Source organism: Strix uralensis, chromosome 1 (genome assembly GCF_047716275.1).
Source record: "Strix uralensis isolate ZFMK-TIS-50842 chromosome 1, bStrUra1, whole genome shotgun sequence".
NCBI classification, from domain to species: Eukaryota; Metazoa; Chordata; class Aves; order Strigiformes; family Strigidae; genus Strix; species Strix uralensis.
In genome coordinates, this window is record NC_133972.1 from 116,947,831 (window position 1) to 116,966,527 (window position 18,697).

General features: G+C 42.4%; 1 protein-coding gene across 4 annotated transcripts; it reads right to left on the reverse strand.

The window, feature by feature from the left end:
• Nucleotides 1-2,177: 2,177 nt before the first annotated feature.
• On the reverse strand, nt 2,178-18,197 carry CIDEA (cell death inducing DFFA like effector a). 4 transcript variants are annotated; one of them, XR_012630051.1, is made up of 6 exons: nt 18,035-18,197; nt 13,857-14,013; nt 13,521-13,667; nt 11,131-11,312; nt 4,139-7,936; nt 2,178-2,650 (listed from the first exon to the last, which is right to left on the reverse strand). XR_012630051.1 is itself a non-coding variant. In XM_074878083.1 (5 exons), the coding sequence occupies exons 1-5, from the start codon at nt 18,070-18,072 to the stop codon at nt 2,569-2,571; spliced, it is 606 nt and encodes a 201-aa protein (XP_074734184.1). In that variant the 5' UTR covers nt 18,073-18,197; the 3' UTR covers nt 2,178-2,568. The 4 variants fall into 4 exon arrangements, 3 of the variants coding, with proteins under 3 accessions (XP_074734184.1, XP_074734171.1, XP_074734193.1); XM_074878083.1 differs by lacking the exon at nt 4,139-7,936; XM_074878070.1 differs by having other exon boundaries at nt 2,178-7,936.
• Nucleotides 18,198-18,697: the final 500 nt, after the last annotated feature.

Consider the following 18,697-nt stretch of genomic DNA (forward strand, 5'->3'; position numbering starts at 1 on the left):
AACAGATATAAATGTCTTTTTTTTTTTTTAAGTTTACATTTGCCTTCCCCCTGCCCCCAAGTCATTAAGTATTTTTAGTTTGAATGTGGCCAAAGGGAAAAGGTGATGGAAGGCCACAAGAGGAACAACATAACAGGTCACATGTGTAAAAGGGTCACCAGAGCAAGTTACAGAAAAATAGCAGAAGGAACTGAGTGCTTGAAGCCAGTGGTGACATCTAGACAATGGCATCAGACATAGAGAAAGGTTTAGATGAAAGAAAACAAGAGCAGTGCAAAAAGAGCTGGGAGCTTCCAAGTGAAAACCAGAACGTAGCAGCTGGAATTTTCTGGGGAAAGAAAACCAAAAACCAAACAAACACCAAAACTAAACCAAAAAAAAAAAAAACCACCCAACCCTTTGGAGAGGGAGAAGTCATGGCAACAAAGGTGACTTTTATCCATTAGATTGCTGCTGCCTTTAGTCATTGCCGATGGCTGCTAGTGACAAAACCTGATTTCTTTTCACTATCATAACTCTTGTGAAAACTAAAGACAGTACCATGTCAGGGCCAGATAAAACTAGGAGGAATTGAGAGAATTGTTTACTGAATTCAGTGGTCACAGAGATGAAACTATTAGAAACTGTGCTTTTCTTATCTCGATGAAATTCTGATCTTCATGTAGTTTGCAGAAAATGCTTATAATGACAAGGAAAACCAGCTTGATCATCCCATCCAAAGATGAAATGGCTTTTCTGGAAGACTGGAATAGCTAGCTATTTGCAGCAACTATTTAGTAATTTCTGATTTCAGATAAAATGGATTTATTGTTGAATAATCAATTGTCTCTGAAAACACATCAGTTATTCTGGAAGATAGTGACTTTTATTTGGAAAGCATGATCACTCAGGGAGCTGAGTGCAGATTAGATCAATATTCTGCAACTGTTCTAGGCAGCTTTTCTAGGCAACTTCCCTAAGTGGGCAAGAAAGCAGGAAAGCTGCAGCTGGGAGAGCAACTAAGTTAAACACATTTGGTACAGGAATCACTGAAATGATGCCATTTGCACTTATGCTTTTCAGGAATAAAATAGAGAGTACTGTAGACTTCAGTTTGTGTAGCTCAATAATGAAGTCCTTATGCTTAAATAAGATTATTTATTGTTTTCTTGCTTATTCTTTCCTGATTTTTGAGATGGGGGAAGAGCATTTGAAAACACTACTTAATAAAGAGCAGCAGCAAACCAAGTCACATACCTATGCAAGGGAAAATGCTTTGTAATTAGAAGTGCTTTTAACATAAAGGATTATGGACTTCACAGTGTAATTACAAAATGTGTCAGAAATAATTATACCTGACTTTAAAGGACTTCTTAGATGTCTGAGATTTCTCTGGGTCTGTAACAGACTGACTACCCACATCATTAAGCTACTGTTGTCTGAGGATCTAAGCTTTTTTTTTTTTTCTTTAAACACACAACAGAATCACAACCAACATGTGACAAGTTACATTACTTAAAAAAACCCAAACCTAATCTATACATAATGTATGCTGATTATTAAAGCAGACTTTTAATAAAACTGATGATCAATCAACTTTTTATGTTGGAACTGCACAGAATGCATTATCCTGATTCTAGAGTCTATTAAGACATACTATATTTCTAGTGGTACATTTCATTACCTGTTTTATAAAACAACTAACAGTACTATTTCAATGTTCTCTTTCAAGTGATAATTAATATTTATTAATAAATATGCCTAACCAAGAACACATTAGGGGTGGGGCCTACTAATGATTCAGACTGATGGGTGACCTTAGAACAACCATGCTTGAGATTGAGGTTAGTAAATAGTTTGTATCATGACAACTGAAAATATTAACCCTGTCTTGTGTATAGCTGGATTTCATCTCTGCAAACACAGCTGTGAAAAGCCGTTCAGAAAACACTCCAAAATATTTGTTTCCAAATTTACTGGTCATCTATATCACAGACAGCTTGTTTTCTGCTTATTTTTACTTTTCATGTTTTGTGCTTGTGGTGGATTAACCTTGGCTGGCTGCCAGGTGCCCACCAAGCTGATCTCTCATTCAGTCTCCTCAACAGGACATAGGGAGAAAATAAGATGAAAAAGCTTGTGGGTCAAGATAAAGACAGGAAGATCACTCACCAATTACTGACACCAGAAAAACAGACTCAGCTCAGGAAGATTATTTTATTGTCAATTAAAAATAGAGAGAAACAAAGACAAAACTAAAAACACCTTCTCCCCACGCCCCTCTTGTTCCCAAGCTCAACTTCACTCCTTCACTCCCAACTCTTCTACCTCCTCTCCCTGGCCCCAAGCTGGGCAGGGGAATGGGGGTCATGATCAGTTCACAGCAGCTCCTCTCTGCTGCTCCTTCCTTCTCATACTCTTCCTCTGCTCCAGCATGGGTCATCCCACATGATACAGTCCTTCAGTAACCACTCTTCAGTGTGGGTCCCCCACAGGCCACAGATTCTGCCAGAAATCCTGCTCCTGCATGGAGTCCTCTCTTGCCAGGAGCCTTCTCATGCATGGGCTCTCCACAGGCTGCAGCTTCCTTCAAGGCATGTTCACCCGCTGTGGAATGGGGTGCTTCATGGGCTGCAGTGTGGGTATCTTCTCCAGTGTGGTCCTCCATGGGCTGCAGGGGGACAACTTGCTTCACCACTGGCCACAGGGAAGCTCTGCTCTGGCACCTGTGGCATCTCCTCCCCCTCCTTTTCTGACCTTGGTGTCTGCAGGACTGTTTCGCTCACATTTTTCTCAGTCCTCTCACAGCTGCTGCACAGCGTTTTTTACCCTTTTAAAAATGTTTTCACAGAGGCACCACCAACTTGGCTGAAGTGCTCATCTTTGGGCAATGGTGGGTTCATTTTGGAGCCAGCTGGAAGCAGCTCTGCACAAGGCAGAGGCAGCCCCTGGTCTCTACTCACAGAGGTCACCCCCACAGCACCCCTCCACCCCCCACTGCCAACTAAACCCAATACAGTGCTATTTGGAGCTTTTCCACAGCAAGAAATCAGACCTTGGTTCTCCCACAAGAGGGTAACTGCTCAATAGTCAAGATCCGCAAAACACCCTTAAACTGAGTACAGGATGTACTTATTACAGAGAAGTGCAGGAGACTGATCCCACTTGCATGCTATTTTTCCTGAAGATTCAGTTAACCCTGAACTAGACAAATCTAATGAATTGAGTTTAGCAAACTATATTTCCCTGCAATCAAATGTGTACTACTGTATCTGCAGGTAAATGACTGCAGGAAGTTTTCATGAGGCATTATAAGAGGCCCTTGATCCTTACAGTATTTAGTGAAAACCAGAGATTGCCAAAGCTCTCCATCTCCGGTACTCTGTAGTCTTTTGCAGCTTTGGTAAAAGATGGAGCAAGACATTCCTTTCATATGACAGGAAACACAGTCCGCACAGTTTCTCTGAGGCCAGAAAGTGAGTCAGCAGTAAAGAGTTAAGAGTTCAGAGCCACATAATAGTATTCAGCTACTTCACTACTGCAGTCCAGCATTTGGAAACTGCCTGTGCCAGACCATTAACATTCATTATTATTTCAGGAATAAGTTATTCTGGAAATTAATAGAAATGACATCCAAAGCCACCATTTGATTTTATTTATTCACGGACAGTGTTTCTTATAATTGGCACCACACATCAGAAAATATTGCCATCACTGACACATAATTCTCATCCATCTCAAATTTCACAGCAAGTTAAACTACTGAGCTTGAAAATTGTGAAGTGGTAAAATGCTATCTTTTCCCTTAGCAATCCACATGTTTATAAATATCTTAACCTCATATATGACAAGGTAAGGTAGAAAAAGCAGTGATAAACTCTAAACCCCACAAGGATACTTAGTAATACATAACTGAAGTGGTGTTAATCACATTAATACTCCAGTAAAACTTGAGGCATCAAGTCAAAAATATACTTTGCACTTTGCTTTTAAACTTTGTGTTTAAGAAGCTTGTGCCTTTAGTTCAAGTGCTATCTCATAAAGAAGCATGCTGAAATGATTCTGAGTTATAATTATAGTCAGTTACAATAATCATATGTAGTTATCTTCACAGTTAGTATTCAGAATTACCAACATTTCCTGAATTGTTAACACCTACCTCTCTACTCACTGTACTGAAAAAACTTCCAGCTCAGAGTCCTCTTTTCCTTTCTTTATCCTTCCCTTCTCTGTAGGGAAGGGATTCAGGATGCTTCCTAGGGCATATTCCAAATGGTCTAAGGAATTTAGACTGCCTTTTCCTCTTCCCCTGGACAGAAGAGCTTGTAATCCTATTTCTCCTGAAAGAATAGGAAGCTGCAAGAAAGCAACAACTTCACAGGTTTATTAAAGGAAGGACATGAAGTAATGATAAATTACACACACAAAAAAGTGACTAGATTCTTCTTTCTAGTCATGAAGAGACCAACTTTGTTTTGCCTGCAGAACATGAACAGTGCCTGAGTCAACAAGATCAAGTACTTCAGTGAAAATTCCTTTTTTGGTAACTAGAGAGTATGACTTGGTGCATTGTTAGTAAGTGATGCAAAGCAACAAGCAAAAAGGGCCAGTGCAAGCAAGGAGGCAGTAAATGTGTTTCACACCTTGACAGGTCACTGCTACCAGCCTTGACTGCAACAGTAACAAGTGTAGATTAGCTGAGTTTATGGAAAGTAAAACTAAAGCTAAAATGTCAAGTAGAAAAGCTAGCTGCTTCTCTACATACCTGCAGTTAAGAGCCTGTCCTTTTAGTTTTTCTGTCTCTTGCTAGATATTGTACACCACTTCTATATAATTTTCTGAAAGGCAGATAATGCTGAAGTTGTTCTTTGTTGTGTACCACATACAGCTGAAGTAAAATGTATGCTTCCTAAGCAGTTTGTCAAAAAAAAAAAAAAAAAATCAAACTGGTTCCAACTCAGAGAATGACAAAATCCTCCGGTTTGACCCAAAGCCAAAACTTTATCTCTGGAAAGAAGTTGGTACAGTAGTAAATATCATCCCCCAAATACTAAGCCTGTGGCAAAACCCAGATTCGGAAGCAATGAAACAATTTCAGACACAACTTCCAAGACACTCCTCCCATTTTGAGAAATAACAAAGATGAGTTACTTTGTTTGCATGTTGAGTTAGAGGGACATGCTCTGAGATGGAGACTTTGCAGCTCACATGACCTTCAGCCGCTCAAGTTTTAAGTATTAAGCTGTCAAGGCAGCAGCTGCTCCAAAACACTGCAAATTCATACTTTAGAGCATGTTAGGTTCTCAGTGCCATCAGAAACTATGGAGTGTTAGTTCAGCAACAATTGCCTCTGGCTGTAGAAGGCTGGAATCTGAGATCTGCATGGTTCAGACTTCCAAAAGATTTTGTATTACAGATGTTGAAGAGGCAATTCACACAAAGCAATATTGAACTATGCAAGTTGTTGTGGCTTTTTTTTTTTTTTTTAAATTCTTGGCGATCTCACCCTTAGCAACATAAATATTCTTAGGAGCATTACACAGAGTTTGCTTTCAAGAGGTATGCTTGTTTTAATAGAATAAATGGTCCTTAAAAGCTGAAAGAATTAATGGCAAAGTTCTTGCACTGCATCAGTTAAATGCAGTTCCTTCATAGGAACTGGTTAGGGGTAGAAAAACTTTGGCCAACAGTTATATCATGGCAACAATCACTTGGGGGGGGTGGGTGTTGTCAAGAACAATACAGATGAAGTATAAAGCTTCCATTTTAATATAATCTCTTTCTCATTACTCAGAATTGTTTGTTTATTCTGAAGGAAACCTGACAGTGCTGCAACCTACAGGCATTCTTCCCTGTGAGAAATTAGGAAGGAACCAGCTCTCCTCTTGTCTGGAGCAGTGTGCTCTCCCCCCTCCTCCAGCAAACACTTAGAAGTAAATGGGAAACAACAGAAATTGGGGAAAAAAACCCAGGGTTTTTCTTAGCTGTCCACTTATTTGTAATACCATTACTGAAGAGATGGGCGGAAACATACTGAACTTGGGTCCATCAGTCCCTTTAACACTTGGATTTAGGCTGCTTTTCATCACAACAGTGATTTGAAAGATGCAGCTCCAGCTGGCTAAGTCACATCCATAAAGGGAAGGCAAAAATAAGGATATGAAGGTGAAATTTGCAGATAAAAATGAGAGCAATTTCCTACATATTAGTGACATTTGAAGTGAACAGACCCAGCTGACAGGCCAGAATAGGTCCCCCCAACCATGATGGTCTTTTCAGCCCACTGCTCCTCTTTTAGCAGATTAGGTTTTCCTCCAGCTGATCAGTGCAGTTGATGCACACAGTTAATGGATTCCTGTCTCAGCAGAGGCACGGCAAGCACTGGGGGGGTCCACATTGGTCTTTTCCCTTTTGCTCTCACTGCTTTTTTCCCCTGCCCCACTCATTCACTCTGTCACCAGAGCTTCTCTTCCTAGGTGGCACCTCCTGCCAGGTAAGAGGCATTTACCTGTATCTGCTGTTCCTAACAGCTTTCAGTATTAAACAAAAACATAACTTACTACAATTCTTCATGAGCAAGCAAATTAAAACCTGAAAAGCCACACCTATGAACAACCAAAGGTGGGCTTTTTCCCTTCAGCAACACGAGTTTGTATTTTGACACAAGATGCCTAACACTGCTAGTTTTCCAGTTTCCTACACTGTTGAGAAAAAGCTTACTGGAGGCTGGTCATACTAGCAGTTCACTAAACTGTAGAAAACATTATGGACAATTCTAAGGATTAAAAACTCTGCCCTTTAATACAGCTTGTCTTGGGAGACTATGAAACAGCAAATATCCAGCTTAGAGCATACATATGTCACACAAGACTAGATAGCATCCTGCTGCTCTCCCCTGAACACAGGGGCATCAAAATCCAGCATCTCTTACATGTACCTCAAGTACAACTTGGGATGTAGTGTCATCTTGTAACTGACCAGTAAAAATTACAGAAGGGATGGTTTAACCTCTGAGGGAAGCTTCAGCAGGTTACTTGTAAGCCATATTCATAAAACTATGGCAAATTATTCAACACTTCAGGCAGAACTAGACATCAGACCCATTAAAGAAATATAACAGGTTCTTCAACAGTTATGAGCTATACTAACCTGAACATTCTGTAGATTTGAAGAAAAATGTAAAGAATTATAATTAAATGTTTTTACTTGTTTTCAGGGAAGTAAAGATAAGTTTTAAGCTTCTGCTTATTAGTTGCACTTCCTCCAATTAGACTTCATGAGTGTAGTCAGTCACTGAACCAGGATTCAGTTGTATTGGGTAGTTCCATTGTTAGCAGGAGTAAATAAGTACACTTCACCCTTTTGTACCTCAATGACAATTGGGTACTAATACCAGCATTGTTATAGATTAAAACCAAAAAACAGCCCCCCTGCCCCCACCTTGGAGCCCAGTCTGTTCAGAAGGCAAGTAGACAGCCATGAAAAAACCCAACAGAACTATGTTTTGATCAGTGCAAGAAATATTCCACTGGTCACAAAGCGTGCAAGTTTCCAAGTATACTTATTCTCCGTTTTGAGTTGCTGGGGCAAAAAACCTGCCCTCTCTCCTTTTGCCAAATTCTCAGACATTAGGCACCCATTATTTTGCTGTGTTAAGAGCCTGTGAACACCAAACTTATTTTATGACTAAGGCCTACAAGCATTCCCAAATGGGAAAAATGTTAGTTCACATCAGTGGACATCCCCTTACTCATTACAATCAAAACTGGGCAAGAGAATGTCTTTAAGCAAAAGGATCCGATATCAGAAGTGCAGCTGTGCTCACTACTCCCGCCTTGATCTTGTACACGTGCCATCTTCATCATATTCACCCATCAACTGCAACATATATGTTCCAGTATAGAGAAGAAACTGTCCAGCTATTTGTGCTGCGTGGGACATTAGCTGAAGCACCTTCCTAGAAGAAAAGCCATTTGTTTAAAAAAAATAAGAAAATCACCAGCAGGATGACATTACCCCTTTCTCCCCCACTCGCAACACCTTTAGGATATTTAAGAACTCTCTCATTCCTTCTCATTTCTGAGAAGCAGGTCATTTTTATACCTTCTTTAGAAAAAATACTTCTGTGGCCATCGATTAACAGAAAACTATTGACATGATGGCAGAACCAGAAAACACATTTAACAAAGGCTGTCATCCTGTTAGACATTTACAGGCCTCCTGCAAAGCCATCACTCAAACTACCAGAGCACCACTGAAGACAACTTTGTCTGGGAGCCCAGCAGCATTCCTGCAGCATGAATTCACCTCCTGTCTCACCTTTAGGCCATTCACTAATACAACAGTGCATAGATCTCCAAGCTACAGATCAAACTTGATTAGGTCTGAAGCTGAACAATCACACTACAGTGGATGCCCAACAGCAAAACAAGTGAAGCCAGGCGAATTAATGCTGTCCAAGCTGGAAGCCTTAAGAATTCTCAGTTCACAACTATTCTAGTTTTTAATGATTTAGAAAGTATCAGCATTCAAATACATAATACTGCGTGAGAACCAGTACACATCCACAAACTAAGATCAGGTATGCAGAGGTCTATAGTATAAACTGTGGATCACCACAGGATCGCATGGGAACAGAGACCACTATATTTGAATGGTCATTTATTCAAGTTATAGCAGTGACTTCCTTCCATTCTCCAAAAAACAACATGGACATCAGTACTAAGAGCTATATTGAAGCCTCATCCCCCAAAAGTTAAGTAGGCCCTCACAAGTATGAAGTTGAGGCATGGGGGAAGTGGTACACAAGAACGGGAACACATTCCAAAACTAGAAAGGGTTCAGTTTCTGAAGATGCAGAAACCAGATCAGCCTTTCTCTTCTGCAAAAAAAGGGGGAAGATTTTCTGAATTCGTGTCTGAAAAAACATGCAGGTGTGAACCCTCTGCTGCTATTCCCTTCTCCTTTGAGCTCTAGCGAAGGCAAGTCTTCTTCCTACAAATTATTTTTTTTTCCATTGTGATGAAAGAAGCTTTGCAGTCAAAATTCAATGCTTCAAAACAGTAGAATACCCTGTACTTAGAGACTGGGAAACCTTTAAAAAGCACGATACCCTTATTCATGCTTCCTATACATATGTCATTTCAGTATGTCCTTCCCTCCACCAGATAGTACAGGCTGAGGAGCTTTACAGTTGTAAAGAAAGCTGCACCTGGTACCGAGCTTTTGAGCAGCTGCAGTGTGTCACTTGCACGCGAGAGCAGTTGTCACTTAAGCCATGGAGCAAGTTATTTGTTGAACTGGACATTTGATCCTTCGGTTGGACACTACAGAGAGAAATCGTTAGGGGAAATGCACTAATCAGATCTGGCAGGCTTCAAGCCCCTCCCACTGATGAACAACTGCAGCATTTTAAAGTCCTTTCCCTTCACACTCCACAGGTGGGCTCAGGGAGAGGGCATCAGAGTTCGCAATGTGTATCTCATTAGCAGAGTGACTACACCAAGAACCTAACATTGTCTGTCTCCAATTTCAACAGCAAGTTGAGACAGGCCATCTCACTGTTGTGTTCAAGAGTACCCAAGGTTATCTCTTCTGTCACCCCTGTTCTTTTCTAGCGGACTATTTTCCCACCCTGACACTGGCGCTTCCCTTACAGCTCAACTCTGTAACATAACAGTGCTTCCGGAAGAACTCCACAGCTACTTCAGCTGTTTGCCAGCACCACTTCTTTCTCAACAGCTGCTCTGTGTTGGCGGAGAGGGAGAACTGTTACTTCGAACTCTCCGTAGCAGTGAAAGTTACAATGCTGATACTCATCTCCATTGCAGATAGCCAGAAATCAGAGTTTCTTCTGGCTCAAGAGACTTGACAAACATAGGAACCGGAGGAGTGCAGCTGTTCAAGTGCAAACCTTTGCTTTGAAGAAACCCTAATGAAGCCAGTACTACAGGTGGGCATAAGATATAGCTGGATAATCACTGCAGCATGACCAGAGAGACAACTCATCTACAGTCACACCAGCTGTAGCCTGAAAGATTAAGCAAGGGACCACCTAAGTAGACCTGGAGAGGTCAGCCAGACTGAAAGACAGGGAACAAGATTAGCATTACAATGCTTAATACCTGCATCATGATAGGAGGGACTATTTGAAGACTTCAAACTAAAGACTACAGGTTGCTCAGGGGAAGCAAAAACCTCACTTAGGGTATATACATCCGTGCTCTGTACAGAGCAGATCTGGTCCCCAAGTAATAAAATGCAGCAACACTACACTGTTGTGTCTCAGCCAGAATTTGAAAGGTCAGGTAGAGAAACTCAGGGCTGCAGTTTAAACAGCTGTCAAAGTATGGCACCTCTGTGAAGGTGTCTGAACTCAGAAGAAGTCTTCTTCAACCAGGGCAGGACACAGCTGGTTTGGACAATGCACAGACTTTCAACACACTGTTGAAAGCAGTGGACAGGACTGGCATTATTTTGCCCCTGCATAAGACAGCATTGTCTCAACAGCCAGTTCCACCAAACTCACAACCTACCACAGACTAGTCCCTGCAGGAGACAGTAGTCCTTGTTAGGCACCATTAATTTGCTTGGAGACCAGTTGGCTTAAAAAACAGTGACATCGCACAGTCTTAATTACAGAAGACAAATTCACATTAAGACAGCAGAGACTGTCATATTTCTTTAATTTCTCTTTGCCTCCATGTAGCTCAGGCAGTGAATTTGGCAGCCAGGTATTGCAAAGCCTGAGCAAGCTTTGAGAGTTCTGCCCTTAGATCTCAAATTCCTCTCATTTCATCCCCTTGAAGTCCCCCCTTCAAAGAGTCTTCTCCCTCAGCCTCCTGCATTCTTCAAACAAGTCAAAGAAATCTGGGGAAATTCAGGAAAACAAAGAGATTGTACTTACACCCTTGCAGTAAATACAAGCTGATAAGATTATTGCCTTGGGGGAAATTTAAGATTCCACCATAAAAAGCTACAGTAAGTTTTTACAAATCAGCTATCCGCCTTACAAAGGAAGATTCACCATATTGGCCAGTAAGAATTAATAAAAATGCTAAGTTTATAAACATACCTGCTTCACAGAACCAATAAGCAAACACAGATTTTACATTAACACATATGCCTGATCAGTAGTGGAAACATACTTACCGCAGTACACTTTTTGCTCCCATACATTTGATGTCATATGAGACAGAGTAGATCTCATAGAAGGTTGCCTTGATGTTTAAGCAGCCAATAAAATCCTTAGGGTTCAGCTTGTACAGATCAAACGTGATGTTAGCTACTCCCATTTTCTTCTTTTGTCTCACAGTAGCTACTCCATTTCTTGTCTAATTTAAAAAGAGGGAGAGAGACAGCTTGTAGCATGAGCCAGAAAACTACAACAATACAACCATTAACAGCACAGCTCTTTAGAACCAGCTTGCTTATTCCAGTCTTGGGGCTAGTCCTCAATCAATTCTAAACTAGAATTAAAAGCATTAGCACAGAGAAAAGCAAGTCTGTAGCCCATGTAATTTTGTTCAAGTCCTGACCAGGCTTGTGAAGCTATTCTAGACAGACACAGAATTTGTCACTCAGGAGTGACATAGCACCTCCTGAGTATTTCTTTCCTGTAATACAGATTCTGCTTCAGAGTATACTGAAGCCACAGGTAATGCCACTGGACAGTGTTCCTGCCATTTCATTATCCTGGTATGCTCCATCTGCTAGCTGAGGCAGCAGTTAGTCCACACAATCAGGCCACCAAATAACCAGGATGACATTAGGTCCTTCCATTTAGGAAGGACCACAATACTGATGAGCTCTCAGAGATAGCTGCAGAGATGACATCCATGAAAAGTTAGGTCCTCATTTTGAATCCTGGCTCATAACACCTCTCTCTCTTCCTACGAAAAAAAGTAACACAGGGAGGGACGACTACCGATTAGGCCTAGGGTTTAGTACTGAGTTTTTAAGAGAAAAAGCAAAGGAGAAGCATGTGAAGTGATCTTCCATCTCAAATCCAGCCTCTTTTATTGAAAGTAGCCCTTGTCTGACTCAGGGCTGACAGTGATGCTTTCAGGATCTTTTTTTTTTTCCTTAAAGCAAATAAGAAAATAATAAAGAAAACCCGTATTTACAGGGACATCTAGTGGATACATGGGATACTCTGCTCAGCACATTCCGCTCAAGGTTAATGACTTAGCAGCTGCCAAGCTGTTTTTTGCATGCTAAATGAAGCAATAAAGTTGTGTAAGACTGGGCCTTTTTGTACTTGTCACCCCAGCATTCAGACAGGGCCATGATAAGCCAGACCAAGTTAAACACTGTAGTATATCATTAGCCAGCAATTTTACGCCTGTTTTACTTCGATAGCCTCCGAGCTCCAGCAGCAGGGCCCACTATCAGCAACAGTTTTGGACATGTACAAGTAGTTGGTATGCTTGGTAGCATATCCCACTCCCATTAGCATCCAGAATATTTGGATAAAGCTTGACAGAGCTTGTGCTGATTTGTGAAAATTTGTGAAGCTGCAGCAGTCCTTCTGCTGTCATTCAGCACATCCTGAAGGGGGGCAGCATTCAAACTTGTGCTGCTGCCCTGCCACACAGGACACAGGGGAAAGGAGCAAGGTGGAGTCATACCCTGGCTGCAACTTCTTTTCTGCTCTTGGAGTTCACAGCCCATATTCAGCAGGTTGATAAGCCAGGGATGTATCATGGGGAAAAAGAATGTACAAACCACCCACATGGCAACAGGAGACAGAGAAAATGGGACCACACAACTGAGCCATCCATGTACAAACAGAAAAACGGTAGGCCTGCTTAAGAGCTCCTCAGCTAGCTCTGCAGCCAGTAGAAGAAATTTTGATGCCAGCTTTCTAGCAACAACCATTTCATGGAAAGACAGGAGTTTGACTCCATCTTATTAACATACAGACGACTATTCCTCCACAAAACCACAAACTGGACATTGAGTTGATACGATTAGAAGGCTAAAGCTGACCGATCTTAACAGTTCTTAAAATACCTTGAAGCATGTAGACTAACTCTAGGTTTTGATGACAATTTTTATCTGTTTGCAAGATTAAACACAGGCATTTTTCTAACCTTCACTAAACCATTACTGCATTCACAAGGCAAACTTGTTTTACATTGCTTAATTTGGGCTAACCTTTAAAGACTTTGTATTTTTAACTTCATGCAGTCAAAGTCCTAGTTTTCTTTGTTACAAAAAGGCTCAAGAACAAGGTTATTTTTGAGCCTCTCCAAAAGCAGGGAATTTCCCCTATACTTCTTCTAAGTTTTAATGTTTCATTTGAATTCCTGGCAGACCTTTGCCAACAGTTCTATGTCCAAGCAAGGCACAAAAAAAAACCCCAAAAAACCCCCAAAACCAAACCAACTTGATTTCTCATCCAGGAAGGCTCAACAAGGAGTTGATCCCTTCTTTAGGGAAAGTTTTCTTCCTCTTCTCCCCTCTTTCCAGCAATTTTAGCAGCCACAGACATTGTTCCATCCACTTCTATTCAAGTGAGAGAGGCAGTCAACACTTACTTGTGTCCATTTCTGTCCTTTTTCTAGGACCATGAAGTGTGTATTATCATCCAGAGACCTGAAGAACTCTTCTGTGTCCACAACTGTGCCATCTTCCTCCAAAACCAGAGTCGCTATTCCAGCAGATATAAGGAAGGCATCTAAAGTCTGCAAAAAACCAGTAGATTTTAGCAGTCAGAGGAGGGCCCATCATTTCATATTAAGACTTGCTTATGTAATATATTCTCCTGAACTTCCCCAGTAATGATTTTTAGAAGAACAAGAGTCTGTGGGTTGCCTTTCTGGGATACTGTACTTCACTATAAGTTTCAGTCAGAGTGGGAATGTTTGCTATACCTTGTTGATGAGCTCTTGCAGACTGCTTGCAACAATTCCTTTCCGGCTGCTCCGGGAGGCATTCGACACACGGAAAGGTCGGCCTGCAGGCATGAGAGGAGGGAACAGGGTCTGTTTTGTTACTGCTCCCACAGATGCTCCCACGGATACCAAAGATCTAAGACAAAAAATCAGCATAGTTATAAAAATAGTCAAGTACTGTGAGAAGGAGGAAGACTGTTGAGTTCAGTGAAGAAAGCACATTATATGAGTATAATTCATAGGTCACATTAGACTCATGAAGCTTGCTTTCAAAACTAAATACTACTAATAGCCCTACAGACATGTTGTCTCTGAACTTTCTCTTGCCAGCAACATTTGAAAACACTAAAATTAAAAACATTTCAAGGAGATGTGGGCCACCTCTAGCTCAGCTGATGTCAAGGTCATGATTACAGTGGGGCTGACAGGTTGTAACACTGAATTAGAAAGGCAGCAGCTCTTACTGCATTCAGCCACTCAGATCATTCTCTTTACCTGCAAGATCAACAGTCAAAGAGATAACACACAAGACTACTTTCAACTATTTAAGGTACAAGTTTGCTTTAGGAACACTGAACATATTATCCATATTCAAAACACCTAGCATCAAAACATGAGGGGAGCTTTTCCATAGTTATGCTTGACTTCCAAACAGTCTTGTAAATAATATCTACAGCCTGTAAAACTTAATCTAATTTTGAAAAAAATCACAAAATAAGACTTGTTTGTGCCCCAACGTATCAAAAAAAGTAAAATGAAATGAAAATTAAGATCAAAATACATAAATGCATGGTGTTGGAACAGGCTGCCAGAGAGGAGGAGAATTCACTTTTAGAAAGAGGTTTTAAATTTTCCTGGGCAATCACATGTTTTAATAGTAACTGTTTAGGTTCCCTTAGGTGAACTGAGTGCCTAACACTGGTAACTGCCTACTCCCACATCAAGGTACAGACCTGCTCCTATCTACATCTAGTGACAGATACTGCTGCCAAATTCTCTTGGTTAATTCAATAGCCAGGTTGCCAAAAATTGCCCTCTGCATGACACCTAGAAAGGACTGATCTTTCAAAGGGAGACGATATTTTGTCTCCCATATTCCTAGACTTTACCTTTGTATAACTTTTGCTCCTTAATACTGAATTGCACAGGGCTGGGAAAGGAATGCAGCCCTGTTTTGTTCTCCCACATAGGTGTAAAAGGTCAACTTTATGTAGGAAAATCTATTCTCAGACACTTTCACAGAGGGGGGGTGAACTGGCAGTCTCTTTCTGCAGCCAGAGAGTGAATACAGGAATTCCTAGAACAACGATGAAACAGTATAATCGACTAATAATGTCCCAGTCACACCTTTTGTGCAAGTGCACACTGACCTGGGAGAATAACAGTCCTTTCCAAACCTCTTAACTGGTCTTTAAGCATATTTTTTGGAGGCCTAGAAAGTAATTTTTGTGACTGGCCAGATAGAGTTTCAGCAATTAATTTATTTCCTGCTCTCATTCTGAACTGCTCTTCTATAGAACTTTGAGCTATTGCCTTTCCTCTGTACACCAAAGTTTACCTTCCTCAAAAAAAAACCCTCAGCAGCATTGTTGGAGCTTTTATTTTTTGAAAGGAGGGGATGGATGCTCAACAGTTTTATTCTAGCTCAAGCTAATACCTTCTTGGTAGTGTTGTCTAAACACTAGGTCCCTGTCTTTCAACAGTTTTGAGTATATACACACAGGGCGGGTGGAAATCTCTCTCCTTCCTGTAATAAAGCTGGTGAGGATGAGCAGTCAGTATGGTTTTCGGGAGACAGGCACTATTTCAAATCAAAGAGCTAATAAGCACTTGCCTCCTGGAGAGACCAGGGAGGACGACAAGGTGACCGAGTAGCACTGACAAAGGCACTGAGGCTCCACAGAAGGGAAGTGTGTTAGGACAGGGCGTGTCTGTTAATCTCTTCACTAAGTTAATAATAGTTCCCCAATCACCCCACCGGTCCATGGGCAGCTCCCATTCTGAATCACTCGAGCATTTCCTCAGATATGAAGCCTACTCATCTACCCCGGGGCTGCTGACTCCACAGGGCACCCCGATGCAAGGAAGTGCAATGCTCAGGATTCAAGAGAACACTTTCAGAGCTTGTTACATCCCGTTCCCTCTCACACATTTGAAAACTAGCCCATAGAATAGTTACTTGAGTAGTATATACGACTGTACTGCCAAGATTTTTTTTTTGCTAGGACAGAAAATACCAGTCCTGTTGAACAGTTTTCTTTCCCATTACTTAAGCCAAGTTGACATTCACAAAAGGAGAAAAGCCAAAACAAACACACATCCTGATACAGAAAGAAAAGTGTTAGGAGCACATCTCATGGGCAGGACTTGAGCTAACAGGCTTCACCTCAAGGCATTAGCACAGCCAACTATACAAGCCATATTTTGCAGCTCTGAGCAGAAGTTTCTTCAGGATTCAAGATCAATCATCTCACACTGCTGCCTAGTTCTAGCTGATGTAAAAAGTCAGAGGAAAAAAACCAAAACAAAGCAAACAGATTAATAAACGAGGACTTTCATTAGCTCCACCAGACAGTCACTTAACAGGAGTCCAAGTCTTAGGGAGTTATTTAACATTGATGCCGTTTCACCTCTATTTCAATAAAACCAGTCAACATCATCTTTAAACTAAGTCCGTTTATGAAGCAGTGAGTCTGGGCTCCAGCGCAGGCTGAGATTTCAGTTAACAGGATGTACTAGGAAACAAAAGCCAGTGTGATTGAAAAAAAGCGACGCAGAGTATGAATCCTTCCATTTCTGGGCCTGTTGCTGAAAGCTTGTTTTTTTGTTGTTTCTTTGACACACAAGGGCCACAGACTCAAACAGGCCAGCTTACATACAGGGCTCCTCGAAAGAGCCATTTCTGCTGCAACTGTCCTCAGAAACCAGGCAAACTGATTCCCAATGCAGGGAATCCTCTACTAAGATTGGAGTTACCAAAAATAATTTCCTATTAAAAGCTGATCAAGCTAGGTCAGGAAACATGCAGTGGAGAGGAAAGGAACATACTAAGGTTCAGTCAGCTTTACTATGAAGTTGAGCGACATGTTAGATAGACACAACTCCACTATTTTTTATTATTCCTGAAAGTCAAAAGCATCAAGTCCTAGCTCTTCCCTAAAGGAGAGAGGGATCCTATGTCAGTGGAAAACACAAAAATATAACTGAAAGAGCAAATATCTTCAAACTTTGGCATCTTGTCCAGTTTGTTTTCTATAACTACAACCTGCTAGAAAGGGACTCGCAGACATGCACCAAGCCTTCAGTGTAGCATCAAGGCTGGTGGGACAGATGATTTAATTTTTTTTGAGGAGAAACTGGGGATTAAAAAAGCCTGCTTTGAGCCCCGTACATATATTTCACTCTATATTTGTTTGCAATATGACTCGTATGTTTGCCTAAGAATGTGGTGCAATGGTCTTCAGTCTCACTCAGAAAAACCAACATTGCACAACACGAGTGGCTTCAGAATACGGCACGGTTTGATTTTTAGGTCAGAGTTCACAGACAAACGGCAGTAACAGCAAAGGGAAAAGGAAATAAAGTCAGAAATTAGTCAGGAGAGTTCGGGTTCGACCAGATTACTGACCTGGTTTCCCTGCTAAAACTGTGGAGATGTCGGAAGCGCAGCTAGGAGCTGATGCGTTTGAGTGGCGTACAGACCTATACCTTTACGGGTGTGATTAGCGCACCCGAGATGTGAACGGAGGCCAGGAGTCGCGGTCATGTCACTGCCTACAAGCGGCTCCTAACTACCCCGAGGGAGGCTCCACGCCTGGCACAAGCCCGTCGCTCCACCACTGCCGAGCGCGTCCCTGCCACCACACCTCGGAGAGGCGGGAAAGCCGCCAGGCTCCTGCTCGCGCTCCCTCAGCAGCCGGGAGCCTCCTCCGAGGCAAGAAGGGCTGCGAGAGCGTTGCCCGAAGGCTTTCACCGCCCCCTCCCCACGCCCTCACACGGCCCTTCACTCCTGACGGGCGGGAGCCCGCCAAGAGCGTCCTCCAGACCCGGCTCTTCCCGAGCCTCCCCACCGGAGCGGCTACCGGGATCAGCGGGGCGGGAGGAGGCGGCGGCGGCCGCCCGGCGTTCGGGGGTGCCGGGGGAATCCCCGCACTCACCGCACCAGCGAGCCCACGTAGTCCCGCGCCGCCTCCATGGCCAGCCCGGCCGTGGGGCCGCGCCGCTTAAGTGGTGCGGGCCGCGCTCCTCCCCGCGGCGGGGCGGCCCCTCCGCGCCCGTCCCGTCCTTCCCCCGCGGCGGCCCCGGGGGGCTGCACTGCTGCGACATCCCGCCCTAAGCGGCTTGTCCCGGCAGCGCCCAGCCTCAGCCGAGTTTAAGGCTTGTCCGCAGCACAAATGTTGTCAGCGGCGGGGATGTAATAACGGGTGCAGGGCAGCGCACTTCGGGAGGAGTATTCCTTCAGGTGCGTTCTGCCGTATGATTTACCCGGGAAAGGAGCAAGAAGGGTTTTATTTAGTGTGTGTCTGAGTTACATCCTACACATTAGCTTGTTACAGCTAATATAGGAACAGGGGAAGCCAATCTCATTTGAAGCATCTCGGCATTAGAGCAAATCAACAGTTTAAGTGTCTCAGCTTCTGATTTTAGAGCCTGTGAATGAGCTTACAGCTTGGATTAATGTATACAGTAGCTTCAGTGGAGGTATTTAGTGTTATTCCTACAGGCAGGGGAGCAGCAACTTCTGTTTACTGAGCAGGTACAAGGGCAGCTTTTCCTTTTTATGTATGCCTATGGGCACAAATACAGTATTTTTTGGCTCT

Excerpts from the sequence above, each read along its gene's own strand:
- CIDEA (XM_074878070.1), bottom strand. The coding sequence starts at position 18,072 with ATGGAGGCGGCGCGGGACTACGTGGGCTCGCTGGTGCG. Across the intron at positions 14,014-18,034 it reads TACGTGGGCTCGCTGGTGCG|ATCTTTGGTATCCGTGGGAG; the intron begins GTGAGTGCGGGG and ends TTTTTGTCTTAG. Across the intron at positions 13,668-13,856 it reads TGCAAGAGCTCATCAACAAG|ACTTTAGATGCCTTCCTTAT; the intron begins GTATAGCAAACA and ends GGTTTTTTGCAG.